Source organism: Borostomias antarcticus (assembly GCF_949987555.1).
Source record: "Borostomias antarcticus genome assembly, chromosome: 1".
Taxonomy (NCBI): domain Eukaryota; kingdom Metazoa; phylum Chordata; class Actinopteri; order Stomiiformes; family Stomiidae; genus Borostomias; species Borostomias antarcticus.
This window is the reverse complement of record NC_140234.1, coordinates 19,748,974-19,767,137: the sequence shown is the minus strand read 5'-3', so window position 1 is coordinate 19,767,137 and position 18,164 is coordinate 19,748,974. Positions and strand designations below refer to the sequence as shown.

The window sequence follows — 18,164 nt, the reverse complement described above, 5'->3', positions numbered from 1 at the left end:
GGGTTGGAGAGCCGTCTAAAGACCACACCCAGTCTAGTCCTAAGTCTTTATCTCCAGAAAGTGAAGCCCAGTCAGGCAAGCAAGTAATCCTGCTGCTGCCGGATTGTCTAGTCTAGTCAGTGAGATAGTGGTAGCGGTAGTTGAAGTCACACAGCAACATGGCAACACAGCACCAAACCATGGCATGCAATTTCCTGCCTGTCTAGTTCCTCTTAAAACTACCACTCCTTAACTGTCTCACAACCCCCATGGGGCTTTGGACTTCAAACAATCTTGGACTCCCCTTCTCTCTCCATTTGTACAACCAAAGTGTAAACCTACAGGAACATAGTTTGATATAATTCAATATTAAATATTTGTCTCATCATTTATAGCCAGAGTTTCAACAGTAGACTGTACACAGTTCACACATAGTGTAAGATACCATCTCAAGACACCACAAGCTTCCATCAACAACAGCTGAATATTTCCATTTTTCAGAACTTGTGATTCAGACTGCTACAGAAACCTTTATCATTGTTTAGCATTATGTTGAAAAAAACGAATGTCTATGCATTCCATGATAATGCAACATATCATACTTTATTGCACATAAAGAAAGATTAAAATTGACCAACAAATTAGAGATACTTACAGTTACGTCTTTTGAAGGAGAGTGCAAGCGGTTTGTATACAATTGTGTCAGCATATACACTTTAGGTTGAGAGTGTGAAACGTGTGAGTGTGTATGTGTGGCAGTGAGTGAGTGAGAGAGAGAGAGAGAGAGGGTGGGGGGGGTGGGGGGAGATTGGCTCTGGTTCCATTCAGTGTAGCATTTTGTGCACTGACCCAGAAATGGGCTGCACTCATCAGATCTGCAGCTTTGGATGAATCAGCGGACAGAAACCATTGTAGCCCTTATTCTCAGTCTTTTAGGTCTACTGTTTTAACGAGAGAGAGAGAGAGAGAGAGAGAGATCCGATACAACTGTGTGTTTGTGTAACATAGTGTTGTGGTTAACTTTCAGAAGACACATTTATTGCAAACACAGACACTCTGTTCTACCTTCAATATTATATGTGAATTAATGTATTTAAGCAACAAAAAAAATCATGAGGGAATGTAGGGCTGGCCCCTTCATGGGCAGGTCACTGTTAATGGGCAATGTTTTGATTTATTTAAAAGTTTATTTGTCAGGGACGATGCAAACAACATTGTAGCGGGTTAGAAACTTGAAACAGATGAGTTGCATATAGGATTTCTAGCCAAGGCTAATTTGGAATCCCTGTCCCTGGTTAGATGTCCTCTCTTCTATCAGATCTTCTATTTGTTGGGGACAACTGATTACTAAAGAGTCTTCAGTATGCGTAAGATCATTAAATAATATGATTAGAGGAAAAATGAAAAACAGACATTTTGAGCAGTTTATTTCAAAGCCACTGAACCCCAAATTGCTCCCAGTTGAGCAGACTAGCACCAGGCAGGGCAGCCGCCGCCATTGGTGTGTGAATGTGTGTATATATGTGAATGAGAGGCCTTCATTGTAAAGCGCTTTGGATAAAAGCTATATAAATGCAGTCCATTTACCATTTAAAGGAGGCCTACAATGAAATCAAAGCAACATGATTGGTCATAAAACACAAGCTTATTAAACCAAAAATAATATTAGGAGTGTTTCCAGTGTTGCATATTCTTGGCCTTCTAAAACAAATTGACGTGTCAATATATATTACAGTAGCTGTTTTGATACTGAGATGATAAATCATGGACCTTTTCTTGAACCTTGTCGTGTGACGTCATCAACGTGCGTCTCACATGAAAGTTGAGCATCGTCAACGCGTGTGAAAGGTAGCTATGTCATTGTAGTTATCAGCTTTAGTTGGTTTCAACGCTATGATTTCGTATAATTCAGATAGCTATACAATTTCACAAAGTGTTCTATTCCATGTTTGAGTTGATGAGTCTGTTATGGGAAACGAGCAAGCGAGCAAACAAGCAAGCTAACATTAGCAATCAAGATTGTGAATTGATCAGAACTAGAGGGAGTGCAGCTAAGTTAGCTAAGCAGTTCCAGTTTTGAAAAATATATATTATGGCCCTACCAAAGTAGCAAGAATATTTAGCTGTTCTGTTGATATGTCTGCTAAGTTGGTTGACGTATTGAAAATGTAATATTCATTTATAGCTAACGCTAGCGTTATAGCTAACGCTTTTTTTGATGTAGTTAACGTTACTGAGCTAGCAAATTACTAATCATTTAGCTAGGCCTATTTAAAAAAGTGAAACAATTGGTGTACTGTCAGCCAGCCTGTGTAACAACCCATGGGGTTGAATAGAATATGAGGACAGTAGTAAGAGTATAAGTCTATCTGAAGCTATGTATCTGGCTAGAAGAGAGGACTAACTTAAGAATGTGTATTGTGAATAGATACTGAACAGGTCAGTATGGCCAGGCGGTGGTCTGACAGCCACTCCACACCCGTGCTGTGTGTGGGGGCAGCTGGGGGGCCCGAGGGTCTCCTAGCCTCTGGCTCCGAAGGAGGCCAAGTGACTGTATGGAACCAGGAGGGGGCTGTGGTAGGCCGTCTTCACCTCCCTGGTGAAGAGGACGTGACGAGTGTGATATTCTCACCCGTGGCCCCAGGCCTGCTGTACGTGTCCCACGGAGAGACAGTGAGTGCACTGGACCCTCGGAGTCTGAAGGGGGCAGTAGAGGAGCTCCGGGGTGCAGGCGAGGAAGAGATCAACTCCCTGGCCTTGAACGAGACGGGCTCAGCCCTGGCGGTGGCTGATGACTCGGGGGCAGTGAGGGTGTTGGAGCTGCCTGGAGGGAAGGTGAGCAGGACGCTCCGCAGGCACACCAACATCTGCTCCTCCGTGGTCTTCCGGCCCCACAGGCCCAACAACCTGGTCTCTGCTGGACTGGACATGCAGGTGAGAGCTGGGGAGAGGCGGAGAGATGTCGAGTGAGTGAGGGAGCAAGCGTTATGGGAAGAGGCTCACTCAGTGAGACCAGGTTGTATAGTGTAGTAGGTATAACCTTGGTGTAGGTATGTCAATAACTCATGAGAGGGTGTAGTGTATCGCCAATATACCATGGGTTGTGCTGCGGTCATAATCACAACGCACAGCCAAGGCTATTTAGCTACAGTAACATGTGGCAGAGTAATAAAACTGTAATGTTGCTTTATATGCTTTATTGGTATATATCATGAATATGCAACGGCTCTTAACCAATCAGATTGCGAGGTCGGAACTGCCCGTTTAGTATTAATCCCATCTCCCTACGCAGGTGATGCTGTGGAGCCTGCAGAAGACCCGCCCTCTCTGGACGCTCAACCTGCAGGAAGTTGCCGAGGAGGAGGAGGGGCGTCAACAGAAGGCCGGACAGCTCTTCAACCCCCCGCTGGCCCACTGTGTTTCCGTGGCAACCTGTGGGAACATCCTAGCCTGCGCTGCCGAGGACGGGCGCGTGCACCTGATGCGCGTTGGCGGCGGCTCTAAATTGGAACAGCAGGGGGCGCTCAAGGCCCACAGCCAGGGGGCTTCGCAGGCCCATTTCCTTAGCTGTCTCTCCCACCCCTACTGGCTAGCCACTGGGGGAAACGATGGCCTGGTGGCCCTGTGGGACCTCAGCCAGGACCCGGTGGTGGCGCCGGAGGGGAAGGCCAAGCCACGTGCGGCGCCGGCCCACCGTAGGAGACCCAGAAGCAAGGGAAAAGCCAGGTCCCAGGCCCAGGCCTCGTCAAAGGCCCAGCAAGAGAAGGGAGAGACGGAACAGGTGGGAGAGGAAGAGGACAGAGGGGGTGAGGAGGAGGTGGTAGAATCTGGTAGCAGCGCAGACCCGTCGGCAGGTCAAGAGGCGCTGAAGGCCGGGCCCAGAATGAGCTTCAGCCACGGGGACAAGGTGAACTGGGTGTGTCCTGCCCTGCTGCGGGGGGAGCCCAGCCTGGTGGTAGCGGACCAGAGCCCCGGTCTGACTGTCTACTCTCTGGCTGGCCTATAACGCAATGTGTCTGTGTAATGCTCACTTTGGCGTGCGCTCTGCGCCAACCAGAACCTGTATCCTGCGGTCAGAGTGGATTTCAACACCTCTAAGGGGTTTACTGTACAATACACCCACAGGATGGCTGATTCATGCTCTACGCAGGGCTACGTGAGGTGATGTTGACGCATCCTTGCGCCCTTGCGCGTTGTGGATAAAACTGCAACTAAAACTGCGTAGAGCCTGCGTAGCCGCGTCAACGTAGCTTGCGTGGAGTATGAATCAGGCTTTAATTGGAGTGTGAATCAGGCTTTAATTGGAGTGTGAATCAGGCTTTAATTGGAGTATGCATCAGGCTTTAATTGTGCATTTTCTGGCAAGAGTGCTTCTCTTACTCCTGACCACCTGCGTTTGCCTCAGATAGAGGATTGCACCATGTCAAAACACAGATACAGGCAAGCTTCCAAAGACGCCTTCCTAGTACTATATTTTTGCAGATTTCTGGTGTGTGATTGGTGGTGAAATGTATTGCTGGATCCATCTACAGTCCCTGCAAACTTGTAACAAAACTGTTTCGGGGGTGTTAGCTTAGACTGTCCCTGGTCTTTTAAGATGTGGTAGTGGGTACATTTGTTTACACTGACTGGAGCCTTCCATTCACTACATTAAATTAATATTTTGTTGACTGCTGTGCTATATAAAACCATCCATGAAACATGGATTCTTGATCGTAACTTATTAGTTCTACCGTGAGTGTGACTTTAATAAATTACTGTTTGTAATGTTGCGTCTTCTTTCCACCAACTAGCTTATGCCATCACAAATACAGCACAATGATGAACCCAACTCATACTGTGCACAGATATGGAACATTCTCTCCTTTGATAAATGAGCCATGTGGTCATCACGCAGGGCTCAATCACAAACTCTGTAAATGTGTTTTTATTTACAAGCTGAAAAACGAGTCAAAAATATCACAGCATTCTTGACTGGTTACCACAGACCCATACATTCATTGTTGACAAGCACTCAAAAATGCTACCATATGCAGTGGAGCATTCTTCACACTGACATCATTATTCTACTAAAACACTCCAGAAAAGGCACAGAGCTGATTTTAGAAAACAAACCGCTGTGGAGTCATAAGGGTAGTATTTGTAGGGCAAGAACCGAACATCAGTCAAAGCAAACATGCCTGTATGTGGCTGTAGTAGCAGTTTCAGATTAAAGCAAAGCCCACACACAACTCAGACATGAACATATAAGAAGGCTTCAATCAGTAGGCATACTTTCATCTTGACCAATTTTCTATGAAAGTAAATCAATTGCCCAAAATAACACACAGGGGCATGCCAAGGGCTACTGTACATCCTCTTAAAAAGCCTATTCCATGAATTTAAGCTTATGTCCATATTGCTGAAATGTTCATTATAGCAATGACACCCTTTCGACAAGAAAAGCTGTTGAAATATTTCTCCATCTCATAATTTCTTCTCATGACACAGGTGATCAGAGTCCTAATCCTGAGGAGAGGGGTGTTGGGTATGTTTCAAAACATAAAAATGGTTTCCAATTCTGTCCCCTCAACCTGTACCAGTGTGATGAAAGTGATACCCAATTGAACGTGCACATTTTCAGACAAATATCAAACATGCAAGCAAAGCCACTTTACAGTACTAAGACACACCCAATGCTGATTTGGAGAGTAGGGTGATGACTTGCACCATAGGCCCTGCACCAAGATCAGTATGTGTTTCTGTTGTTCTGCCCCACCCGCTCTTAAGATTGAGGTCAGGATTGTGGGAGGGTGGATAGCTGTGATCTAGATCTGTGTCTACATGGTAACATCAACCCAAAGTGGGTCCATTTCAATTCTCTAAAAAAAAAAGCAAAACCTTCCTTTCTCCTGTCATTGGAGAAATCAATCTTAACTTCACCTGATAGGTGAAAGCCTATGGATTCTCTACACAGCTGTTACCGATCACGCCTCGTCAGATCAGTGATTCCCTCGAGGATGAGAGGAAAGAAGATTGAATTCTTGAGAGAATGCATATGGGGCCTGTGTGTGTGACGGTGAGCTGCTCAAAGCCTCGCCAGGCTGCTCTCCAGGCCGCTGATGTCCGCTTCCCCTTCCTCCCCCTTGCCGCCGCGGGCGCTGCACTCCAGGAACTCCACCTTCATGGGCAGCTGGCTGAACTCGAAATCCCTGCCCTTCTTCCCCAGGTGGACCGCGCCGCCCACTGAGCCGTCCTGGGAGCTCAAGGCCGCTGAGCGCGTCACTCGCAGCGTGTTCCTGGGAGGAGACGGGAGACAACGTCAACTTCCATACTTGGTTCTTCTTTCGTTAAAAAGAAAAAAAAGCCTTTACTGATGTACTGCAAACTCATGCTAAAGGCTAAGCGGTCGTTACGGCAGAGAGATTGTCGTCCTGTACTCACAGCTCTTTCTCCAGCTGCTGCTGAATCAGTTTGGCTGATTTTGCCATGGTGATATCTAGAGAGGAGGTTTAAAGAAGTGAATAAGTAAGGTAAAACAGCCAAAAAAAAAGATATGACAGTGTGTTGCCCAGTAAGATAGGCAAGGTCACAGGGACAAAAGGCCACAACTGTACATATGAACACCATCTACAAGGCCCTAGAGGAGGTTAGGGGTAAACCAGAGGGTACATACACACCAATCCCACATCATAAAATTAGCGGTGACAAAGGGCAACTGTTGCATTGTCTCATTGGGGCAATTCTTTTTGTAGCAAAGTTGCACTTAAACACTGCTCTGACTACAGCCAACTGGCAACTAGCACATACGTTCTGCTCCTGCATGAGATGTAATAACTCTCCATACCAGCGGCAGTCTGTATCATCAGAAAAGGGAATGAAGTACTTGTGTTGTCAATCACTGTGTTTCTTGCCATTTTGAATTTTACTTTATTTTGTAGGGTTACGGATTTAGATTATGCTCTTAATCACTTGTTTAGGAAGGATCTTGTGAGTTCTGGCGAGTAGTAGTACACTGACTACCTACGTCAAATGCATTCATTTGTAAGTTGCTTTGGATAGAAGTGTCTGCTAAATGACTAATGTAATCTCAGCACCTTGGAACACAGGATTTAGAATCGTCTCTGGCTCGACAGCCTCTTTTCCACATGCGTCGAAACTATGGCATTTTGAATGTCAATCAAACCAAAAAGGTATAGAGGAGCGTGATTCAATTTCAGCTGCAAGCAGCTGTGAATGAATTTCAAGTCTCAACAAAGTGTTCTGTTTTCCCCCTTGACTGTTGTTCTAAACTTTGTAGTTCGTTCTCATAGATCAGTCTGTTAGAACTACAAATTCTTCCCTGTGTGACATCACTTCCCTGTCCTTCATCCTGAAACTATGTCACTTCCTTTTTCACTGTATAACCTATCGACCTGTCCTCAAGTGAACACACTCTGCCTGGATTCACATTCTGTGCTAGAGTCCGACTCTGCAGAATCGTAACAGAATAAAACTATTGCCTTTGTTTAAAACCAGCTTGACCGACCACTCAGCGTGTTCTTTGACAATCTAAACTAAAGCAAAAGGTAATTTCCTTAACACAGCGTGCAACCAAGACGTTTTGCGATGGTTGGAATGAATTTGTCTTCATCACAGGCGATCTCTGAATCCATATATTTCTATAGCCTAACGTATAGGTTAATTCCCACTAGTATATTAGGCTATATGAACTGCTACTGTAGCCTATGTGTTATATAGGCCCTATTTCTGTTCTTTCAAGTAGCCTACTGTAATTTGTTTCAATACTGGAAGTAATAGGCTACTGCAGGTCATTCGTGTAACTTCTGTAATAGCCAATCGAGGAGTGATACCTTGGCCCGAATTGACCAAAAAATATTCCTACGGTACAGGACACACAACAGTACGGGACACACTGCAAAAACTCGGGCCTCTGACACTCATGACGCTCACAGACGTTCACGACGGCCGATTATCAGCCTGGTGTGTCAGGGGTTTGAGGGCCAGTTTGGGATCAGCAGGAGGGCGTTTTACAGAGGGGGTAGAGGGGCTGCCTGCTTCACCTTGCTTGTTGCAGGCCACCACCAGATCGGGGGCGTTCCTGGACACCACACTGTCCGTCAGCAGGAAGTAGAGGAATTCCGCGACATCCCTAACTTCCTTCTGAAAGATGGCGCTGTCCACCACAAACACAATCGCTCTGCAGAGGGACCAAGAGCAAGACACAGATTAAAGCCTTAAAGGTGCACCATGTTTTTAAAGTCAAGAGAGAAAATGGATAGAAATAGGAGGGGCTTTCTGTCATCCTTTGCATCTAAAGTGACCTTTATCATACCTAGCTGCTGACTTGAACTTCTCCACGTACTGAGGACGCAGACTGTCATGACCAGGCAGGTCTATCAGGGTCCAGATGCTGCCCTGCACAGTCACAATGAAAGGATTGACAGCTTGTTAAATAATGAACAAAGGAGATTGTGTGTGTGCCATACTTAATAAAGCAAAACTGTGCTTTATCCAAAAAACAGTGCTGAGCAGAAAAGCAAGCCTGTTGGTAAATGGTAAATGGATTGGTGCTAGCCTGCTCATTGGGAGCAATTTGGGGTTCAGTGTCTTGCCCAACATCGACAATGTGGACAGGAGGAGCTGGGATTCGAACTGCCGACCCTGCGGTCATTGGACGTCCTGCTCTAACTCCTGAGCTCAGCCGCCATGCCCCTGTTCTTTCAGGGTGTAAGTCAGTAGGCCTAAATAAAATGCAAAACAAAACAATGATATGACAGTTTTGTTTTACATTTTAATTAGGCCTACTGAATTAGCATATAGGACAACGCTGATGTGACAACATTATATCAGCAGGTCAAAATATATAATATATCTATTACATTGAACTAATTCAGTTGTATCCATAATCTTACCCTGTCGTTTTTGGCTTTATATGGAGCACTGCTATCATTGATGGAAGTCTGAGTCCTCTTGAACTTTCCCGATAACAGCTGATGTAAACAGAAACACATTATTCACCCATTAGTGCTGTGCACAGTAAAAAAAAAAAAAAAAAAATCGTTGGGCAAATATTACACGGACACTGTAAACTAAGAAAATCACAATCGAATAAATATTCAGCTAGAGTGGCTTGGTCCGGCAGTAACGTTAACTTGTACACCATATTAGCTGTGGATTATAGCAAGGGACGCGTGGCTGTAACGTGGCTACTGATCAACTCACCCGGCTAAAAAGAAGGGTTTTTCCAGAGTCGCATAAACCCACCAGCAGTACTGCACTTCTGACAGTTTTACTGGTCAAGAAATATTTCAGGAACACTGAAAAATACACAGAATATAACGTTATAAAACAAAACACTGATAGAAAACCACCTCTTCATCTGAGACATATGCCAAACGTTATCTTGCTAAGATATAGAACATAGTATGAATGTGTGCCTAGCTAAGCTATAACTTAGTCTTAGCCTTTCAACGCTTTCGAAACATAGCCAACGTTAGTTAACTACTAGCTTTTACAGTGCCAGGACAATCTGGCTATCTGGTTAAATGCACACTCATCAGAGAACTCTACTCGGAGTGACAGCTACTCTGTTCCCAAGGACTCGCAGGCCTAGCTAACGTTTTTAGACTCAGACTGCTAGCGTTAGCTAGCCTAGCAGTGGTAACGTTCACGTCGCTAGCTTACCAAAAGTGATGATAACTACTGCCAATGCAACAATGATTCCGATTATAAACATGGGATCTTGGTCCTCCAATTCTTGTCGCAGAGCCTCTAAATATGGCTCAAAAGGATTTTCTCCGGTTTCATGTGTTTTGTCTTCCATAGCGCCGGGGTCCGTGATGCTGTCCTCCTCCATGTCCGCTGTCTCTGCTGTCATTAAAACGGGACACGTGTGCTTCCTGCAAGACATGCGCAGAATCATTGCTCACAGTTTCAAAATGTTCGTTGATATAACAGGACACTGGAAAACTGCAGTCCACATTTTGTTAAAAAAAAAACAAGAAAAATAATCAAAAAAATGTATGTATTTTTTGTCATTGTCGCGCACTTTTAACCGTGCTTGCTGAAAGCAAGAGCATTCAGCGGGGATTCACCTGCTGGAGTCCCCGGGGTCTAGATGCGCTTCAATCGTTGATGCGGCGTTGTAGCCTATAGCCTACCTACCTGACCACCCATCTTCCATTAAGTAGCCTATTTTAAGTGATTCCAGTAAGCACATACATTTTCGTCATAAAAGTTACGGTGTAGCATAGCATAGGATCGGCCTACATTTGCTGAAATATTTGCATTAAAATGCAACGAGGATTACGCAGGCTGCTCTCTTTTGTTTAGAACAGATTCTGAAAATAGGCAAGTTCTTCACTGCAGATGTTGCAGTGAAGAACTTGCCTATTTTCAGAATGAGTGTTTTGTTTAAAACTACTTATTCTAATAACGTATAACTTACCTCACCCAACTTTTCGCTTTTTCACACACATAGAGCCGGGGGATATTTGACTCCTCAATCTTCGCAGGGGGGCAAACGTCAGAGAGATTATGGGTAGGGGTGTGATACATGTACGGTGAGTTGAATCCATCTCTCTTGCTCTCACTCTCTTTCTGTCGCATATGTTTTAGACTATAGATAGGTCTCATACCCGTTTTAGTGGATTTTATTTATTCTTGTATAGCTCTTTCCAGCACTATCGCGTTTCAAAAGCCATCTAACCCTTCGGATAGTAGGCTACTTTGGAGAATTTAGGAAAGCCACAATGACTTTGGCACCGCTCCTGTACGCGCTGAATGTATGGATATCTCTGATCTCTTTCTCCAAGGGGACTGGGTTTATGTATCAGTTTCATGGGGTGACTGTGCAGCGCGCCAACTCGGAGCAAAGCGCGATTACCGCACCGCCAGGGAGCGCATCAAGTAATCAACTCAGGTGAGCGTCATTACGCACGGTCATCAGTGTTAAAATTGTTAGGCTGTCGCAGTCTCAATAGTCCCAAGACACACAACTGGTCTGTAAAAAATGCAAACCTCAACGTGAACGTTCTTGCATATTACAGTACATAGGCTATGCATAAGTGTAGAATGATAGCAATGATGATATGCTTTGATGGACAGTGTTGGACTGAACACATCCTCATTCATAAAAGTCGACGGTGTGGTTGCCACAAATGTGGTCTATGTAAAATCATGGTTCTGCAACAACAGGAACTGGTGCCAGTACACAGTGTCCAAGACAGTGACCTGCCAGGTGCACAACGGGACAGAGACCTCGGTGCAGAGGGTATTCCAGGGCTGCCGCTGGCCGGGACCCTGCACCAAACTCATCAGGTAGGAGGACTGTGCTGCACTTTCCTGAGCCTGAACACAACCTCTCTTCTCTCCTTTCACCAGTTGTCTGTCCCTTTACTCAGTTCAGAGGAGGAGAGGTGTGTGCGTGCCTGTGTGTGTTTGTGTTTGTTTGTGTGTGTGTTTGTGTTTTCGTGTGTGTGTGAGTGAGTGTGTGTGTGCATGTGTGTGTGTGCGTGTGTGTATTTGGGTGTGTCATTATCCCTGTGTTGGCTGTGTCCCTCTATCAGTTACAGGACACTGGTCAGGCCATCTTATAAAGTGGCCTATCGGCAGGTCACCGCTCTGGAGTGGAGATGCTGCCCCGGGTTCATAGGAGAAGAATGTCGTGAAGGTGAGCGTCTAACCCGTTAGCTACTGTGCAGCTGGCATTTAAGGCTGAAATCTAAAGGTGTGTTGTATTAAAGGTGTAAACGTGGTTTAGATTAACGTCAGGAACTTGTTCCACCGTAAAAGAGGAGTTTAGAGACGCGCTGGGGCTCTGTGGTTTGGTACCTGCTCCTTTACTGGCCTGTAATCAACATGCTTTTGTGTCTGAGGGGAAAGATGAGATCATTCACTACAGCCGCTCTCACTTCCGTCTCCCCTCTTTTCCTTGTTCTCTTTCTCTTTCTTTCCTCTCTGTCTTCTCTCTCTCTCTCTCTCTCTCTCTCTCTCTCTCTCTGTTTGTTTCGTGCAGAGCGACACTGGTTTCTCTCTACATTTGTGTTTGTTATGTGTCCATAGAGATGATCTTCCTACATCTTCTGTCTGTCTCCCCATAAGCAAGCAAGCATACCCCATCACAGTGGAGTGGGGGAAGAGAGATTGCTATGAGTAGTAGCTATAGGCGGCTAGCGGAGGGAAGGGCTTGTTAAGTTTTAGGCATTTTGGAGGCTGGTGGTGGCACCACAGACCACAGACTCAGCCCAGTAATGACAGAGGTGTCACCCAGCATGCAGCCACCAGAGGCAGACAGGCTGAGTGGGAACAGAGTGGGAAGATAGAAGTGTCATGTTGTTGGCCTGCCGTGACTCAGGCTGTTAGTCCCCTATATACACTTGCACGCATCACCCAAATAAACATGCATTACAGAGACATGCATTTATACACACTTGTGGGTAAATACACACACCATGCTACTTTATACATCAAACAGAGTGGGTGAAAAATCGGTCATTGTGCCCTTGAGCAAGGCATTTGACCATAGCTCCTGTAAGTTGCTCTGGATAAGAGCGCCTGCTAAATGACTAAAATGTAAAACATAAATGATGGGGTTTCTGGGACCAGCAGTGATGTTGGCAAAGCCTCTGTACAGCTCTCTCTTTCCACTTTCAACAGCTTCAGTAAATGAAGTCAAGAGGTGTGTTTTAGGTCATAATAGCCATTGCTAATAATTTCACACCATAAAGGGTGTCACACTCAGCCAACTTTTTTTGTTAGCCAAACAAACATTCAAACTAATGAAATAAATCATTATTACTTTGAAAATGTAACACTTTTGCCCACCCTTTGAAGTTATTCCACATAAACCTCTGCACGTATTCGCAAACCTGGCAATACTAATGACTTAGATTATGGTTCATTTGAGACCAAAGTGGTTGCAGGAGTTTAAAGAAGTAATCAGGCTGTTTGCTTAACCTTTCCTGAAATGTATTTGCACTTGCTAGTGGCTACAGTACATGGAAAATGGCCTCCACATGGGGAGAGCAGAGCATGTTCTCCTCACAAAGAAACAGACCTGCCAGACAGAGAGAGTGATGTCACTAACAGTCTGGAGAGGGAGGGGTGAGGGAGGAATGGAGGGAGATAAAGAGAGGATAGGGGTTGATGAAAGAATGGTGATGGACAGAGAGAGAGGGAAGGAGGGATGGTACAGTAGATTGAGGTGGCAGAGACAGTGAGAGCCTGAGAATAGTGTTTGTGTATATTAAAGAGAGAGGGGGGGCAGAGAGAGAGAGAGGGAGAGAGAGAAAGCCAGGAAGAGAGAATAAGAAAGAGAGAGAAGTAAAGCCCTGCGGAGTAAAGGAGGCCAGCGCTGCCTGTCAGATGTAAGTGTAGGGAGCTTACATACTGTACTGTACTGTATATCCCAGAGGGGTCCAGCTGTTGCCCTCATTGCCCCAGCAGCAGCACGGGTTCTGTGGGAAAGTGACCCCAGTGAATTGAATGAGCGTGACGTTGTATGACAGTGTCTAGGTAATGAACATGACCATGGTCAGACCAGGCTGTAATACTGAATGTAAATGATTGAATGCCTCACTGAATGTCAAAGCACTTCAACAATCCAGTCTTGTAAGTTAAAATGGATTTTGGCACGAGTGACCTTGGTCTGGTCCCTTAAATGATAGTGTAGTGTTTGTCTGGTCATAATGCTCTTGCCACTGTGGCGACAATGTAAGTGGGGCATTCTCTAACCTCAAGTGGATTTTAATACATACCTTTGACCTGAATTTAACCTTGAATTAACAATAAATATAGTAACTCATGTACTTCAATGTAGCTCTGCAATCTAGTCCCTAACGATCTTCCATATTCATACTGAAAAGCAATCACTATTAAGCCCTCTAGGTTTTGGACAAGTTTTCTCTTGCAATTGTTTTTATCTCAATGAGACTAAGCTGTGTAGATACTGTAAAGGTTGAAAAAAGAGTCAGCCAGTCAGTCTGAAGCATCAAACACCAGAGGTCTCCATTGTAGGGCTCAAAGCAAAGTTGTTTTATCAGAGGGGAGAGAAACAGTCTCACACTGCTGATGACATCACCTTTGGTTTGGGTTTGATGTGATCCCCCTCTGGCTCCAGTCACAGACCTCAGACTCCCACAGCTGTCTGAGTATGAGTATGACTGTTATACTCACAGACCAGGCCCTGAGCCAGCCAGGGGCTGCCTCAACTCACTTCCCAACTTAACTGCCTTTCAGCTCCTTTGTCGCTCTCATATTAACTATCTTCACCTCTCGCCTTCTCCTTTCCACCGTCTCTGCTGTCTATTCATGTGATATCAGTCTCTCTACACAGTCTCCCTCTTGTTGTGTGCTGCCGGTACACAGATTTATAAATACCACGGAAAACCTTAAATAACTTGTATCGTGCAGTATTGTTTCAGGGCCTGATTTTTGGCTTGAATTGAGTGTCTATGATGTGTGATTGTGTGCTTGTGTGTATGAACACATATGATGGCATGGAACAGATTTGGGGAGAAATGTGGAAGTAATTTTCCTGCCTTTGGCCCCTGGCCCATCTCCCTTCTGTCACAGCGGCACCCTGATGCCTATCTTTGAACATTAACAGCCGTGGATTGTGGGTCATGGCTTTGTACGCTACCAGGAATCTCCGTGTCTATCATTGTGCCCTGTCCAGCAATTGGCTTCAAGTCGATCTTCAAGCTTCAAGTCAATCTGTATGCTAATAATTAGCATGTGTAAACGTGTTAATTCTATAGAACTGGATCAAGCTGATATCAACGAAGAAGGAACCTCTCAATGAATTGAATCTCTCCATAACTTCTACACCTTTACCTCCTCTCTTCTGCAGGTTCCTCTCATCCCTTTAGCTATCGTTCATTCCTTTTCTCATCTTCTCCCCCCTGCTGCGCACCTCGTCTTCTTTCCTCCGCTACAAACTCTCCTCCACCCATCTTTGCTCTCTCCCCTCTTCTTACCCCCCCCACCCCCCCCACCCCCAGCTGAAGCTATAGAGCAGAACCACATCCCCCTGTCAGACCCCTCCGTTGTGGAGTCATGATTGATGTATCTGTCTCTCTGCTCTTTGACCGCAGATGAGTTATGAGATAGCTACAGTACAGTATACCTGGCCCTGGTCTGGTCTCCCTTAGGTCTGTCTGCCTGTGATGGATGGAGCTCTGTCTCCCCCACAGTAGCTACCTCTCACTGAGGTCTACCTCGGTCTGAGCTCTCTCTCTCTCTCTCTCTCTCTCTCTCTCTCTCTCTCTCTCTCTCTCTCTCTCTCTCTCGAGCGATGGCTTCCCCCTTTTCTCGTTCACCGTCCTTCTACCTCTCGCCGAGCTGGACAGAGCTTCAGCCTCGTATCACCTTCGTTTTGACCTCATTTAACTTGCCCATGCTTTTTCTCTCAGCATACACACAGCATCACCACGCCTGTACGTGTGCAAAGCAGCATCAGCGGGACCATCCATCTCCTCCGCCTGCAGCATTAGTGTCTTAGCCGCCTCTCTCTGGTTGTTTTGACTAAAGCTTGGACCAGGAATGGCCCGCTGATGAATGGATGCATTCGGAGAGCATGAGAGAATGGCAGATGCATCGTGAGAAATTCACATCGTTCTGTGTTATGACTCCCATCCTGAGAAAGGAAAAACTGGAGATATGTGCGTTGGGCTGAATAACTAGGTTCCTTGTTTTGGGTTTAGTTGCTCATGATTCCTTCTATGGAGGTATGCCTGATAGACTCGTATGAGCATGAATTGAGCCCATTTAAAAATACATTTAGACAGTTGCAGTGGTGTAGTGAGTAGATAGTGACTTGACTTAGTGGAGGGTATTCTGAGGTATACGGGGTATACCCCCTGCTTTACAGTATACCCACTTCTTATCCACCACTGATGTGAAAACGGAACAATTTCAGAATATTTGCTGTTATGGTATATCCACTTCTTCAGTCACCATTACCCCACTCGACAGTTGTAGTAATAGGGCCTTGGTTTGGGGAAATGCTATGGGACCGTCTGGATGGCATGCTGATGAGAAATACTGTACTGGATGGTTTCGCTGTGAAGGGCTGGCCATCCTAGTTTGGGCACAGTTGTTCAACTCTGCCCGTCACCCTCCATGCTGCCATGGCTGACCACATGCTGGGCCTGTTCAGACACTGTGTGTGTGTGTGTGTGTGTGTGTGTGTGTGTGTGTGTGTGTGTGTGTGTGTGTGTGTGTGTGTGTGTGTGTGTGTGCGCGTGTGTGTATTCAGTCAGTGCCGTCTGCCTTCCATGCCAGCGATGGCCAACCGCATGCTGGCCTAGTCAGACACACAACAGACTGCTGGGATACTGCCAGTCTTGGGAGGCTGCCTTTGAATCATTCAGCCTCTCTCTCACACACACACACACACACACACACACACACACACACACACACACCACAGCAGACACTCTGTGTATCTTGGGGAAGTGGCAGAGTGGTTCAAGAGTGGTTGCTGGTTCAAGTCCGGGCAGGGCCACTGAACTGGTGCCTAGCTCATAACATCCATGGGCGCTGGTCATGTTGGTCAGATCCTGTGCTTGACTCAACCAATGTGAACGGCGGAAGACAATTTCCCCTTGGGGGATTAATAAAGTCAGTGTAATGAGCATTTCATTAGTACATAGTACCTGTATCTTGTACATAATGGCAAATAAACATACACACACACACACACACACACACATATATGCAACAAATGGAGCTGACAAAAATGACTGTCCACAGCTATGTATGTCAGGGTGTGTTCTGTGGTTGTGGTATGCGTGTGTGTGTGTGTGTGTGTGTGTGTGTGTGTGTGTGTGTGTGTGTGTGTGTGTGTGTGTGTGTGCGTGCGTGCGTGCATGCGTGCGTGTGTGTCTGTGCTGGAATGCATACCAGACTGGTGCTTTATATATGCAGGATTCTCCCTGTGTTGTTTGACCTGAATGTTTAGTTTATGAGAATCCATGATGATATACAGTATGTTCTAGTCTAATGTAGGAAAGACATTGTCTCAATGATATCTTCACAGTATAACTTTGGTTCCCACCATATCAATGTTATTGATGGTCTACCAACATACTGTAGATAAAACAATTTGTTACTGGTGGTGAATCATAAAAAGGGTTAGCTTATGTGTTCTTATTCCTGATGTAAACTGAAATATGTTCTTGGCTTTGAGCGCTTTCACTCCCTCATCGTTCCGAGCTTGGAGCTGTAACTCATCTCTTGTGCTGCAGCTTTTGGTTTGTCTCAAGAAACAAGAGTTTGGCCGAGAGACTATGTCTCCTTCATCATCTCTCACACTTCATATACCAGACATTTAACTAGTCTTTATTATATTAAGTGCTCCCTGCTTATGTAAATTATACAGTAAATACACCCTCAATTCTATCAATCCCTAGGACTAGACATGCAAAAGGTGTATTTTTCATAATCAGTTGATGTTGTCTACTGTTCCTGGTTGGACTGATGTTTCTGGTTTCCCTTGGCTTCCAGCCACATCTGGAATTTCTCTTTTGTGATGAAAGCTAGCTATCAAAACATCTGTAACGTGTTCTTCGGAATAAAACACAAGGTATCACATTAAGCACAACATCTCACTCCTTGGTGGGCACCAGTTGATTGGGCTATGGGTGTGTAGGGGCATAATATCTTTATCATTCATTTCAGTTATCTGTACTCTCATCCCTGCACCCAGTGAGTAGGGCTGATCCTTGCCACTCATAAGCTGTCTTTCCCCCCTGGAGTTGAACAGGAAAAGTGTCCCTCACACGCTGTTTATTTAGCTCTTTTGTAAAGACAACAAGATTATGCGAAATCCTTTCCCATGTGCCAAGAACGTTCCAAGAAAAATACCTCAGAATAGGACTCCCCATCTTTATGTTGCCATGGTGTAATTGTGGATTCAAACACAACACACAGACTCCTATAGACTGAGGTCAGTCATAAACACTGCATGTTCTCACACAGCGGTAGTTTGTCTTTCTAGTCCGGTGTAATTAGACTCCCAAGCGGAAACCCCGCCTCTGTGTTTTTCCCATGGCTCACATTGATGACATAATGACCCTGTTGTGGTGTTTTCCTGTGGTGCTTGTTTATGATATAATAATGAATGACTTCCTGTATCTCAAACTCATGACTTGCGTGTTGGGGGGGCGATTAGGTTGGAAGGGGGAGCATTTTGGGGGATA

The 18,164-nt window shown here is 45.4% G+C and overlaps 3 protein-coding genes across 3 annotated transcripts in view; 2 read left to right on the top strand and 1 right to left on the bottom strand.

Moving 5' to 3' along the window:
- Positions 1 to 1,813: 1,813 nt before the first annotated feature.
- On the top strand, positions 1,814 to 4,558 carry wdr53 (WD repeat domain 53). The gene is made up of 3 exons (XM_084438949.1): positions 1,814 to 1,827; positions 2,408 to 2,913; positions 3,272 to 4,558. Exons 2-3 carry the CDS (start codon positions 2,425 to 2,427, stop codon positions 3,983 to 3,985), a joined length of 1,203 nt encoding a protein of 400 aa, XP_084295075.1. The 5' UTR covers positions 1,814 to 1,827; positions 2,408 to 2,424; the 3' UTR covers positions 3,986 to 4,558.
- Positions 4,559 to 4,974: 416 nt separating this feature from the next.
- srprb (SRP receptor subunit beta) lies at positions 4,975 to 9,819 on the bottom strand. The gene is made up of 7 exons (XM_084444647.1): positions 9,646 to 9,819; positions 9,184 to 9,278; positions 8,874 to 8,951; positions 8,294 to 8,376; positions 8,022 to 8,158; positions 6,403 to 6,457; positions 4,975 to 6,257 (listed from the first exon to the last, which is right to left on the bottom strand). Exons 1-7 carry the CDS (start codon positions 9,815 to 9,817, stop codon positions 6,047 to 6,049), a joined length of 831 nt encoding a protein of 276 aa, XP_084300773.1. The 5' UTR covers positions 9,818 to 9,819; the 3' UTR covers positions 4,975 to 6,046.
- An 893-nt stretch (positions 9,820 to 10,712) lies between these two features.
- Positions 10,713 to 18,164, top strand: part of LOC311315905 (collagen alpha-1(XXVI) chain-like) — a gene marked incomplete at both ends in the record, with an annotated part of 16,886 nt that continues 9,434 nt past the window's right edge. Inside the window, 3 exons of the mRNA XM_084446625.1 lie at positions 10,713 to 10,882; positions 11,158 to 11,280; positions 11,529 to 11,632. Of these exons, the coding sequence (XP_084302751.1) occupies positions 10,713 to 10,882; positions 11,158 to 11,280; positions 11,529 to 11,632 (397 nt within the window). The remainder of the gene's footprint in view (positions 10,883 to 11,157; positions 11,281 to 11,528; positions 11,633 to 18,164) is intronic.

What these genes read in the sequence shown, in the direction of transcription:
- wdr53 (XM_084438949.1), top strand. Translation starts at nt 2,425, where the DNA reads ATGGCCAGGCGGTGGTCTGACAGCCACTCCACACCCGTGCTGTGTGTG. An exon ending in CTGCTGGACTGGACATGCAG is followed by an intron (nt 2,914 to 3,271) that starts GTGAGAGCTGGG and finishes CTCCCTACGCAG; the next exon opens with GTGATGCTGTGGAGCCTGCA.
- srprb (XM_084444647.1), bottom strand. Translation starts at nt 9,817, where the DNA reads ATGGAGGAGGACAGCATCACGGACCCCGGCGCTATGGAAGACAAAACA. An exon ending in AAACCCTTCTTTTTAGCCGG is followed by an intron (nt 8,952 to 9,183) that starts GTGAGTTGATCA and finishes TGTTTACATCAG; the next exon opens with CTGTTATCGGGAAAGTTCAA. An exon ending in GGTGGCCTGCAACAAGCAAG is followed by an intron (nt 6,458 to 8,021) that starts GTGAAGCAGGCA and finishes CCTCCTCTCTAG; the next exon opens with ATATCACCATGGCAAAATCA.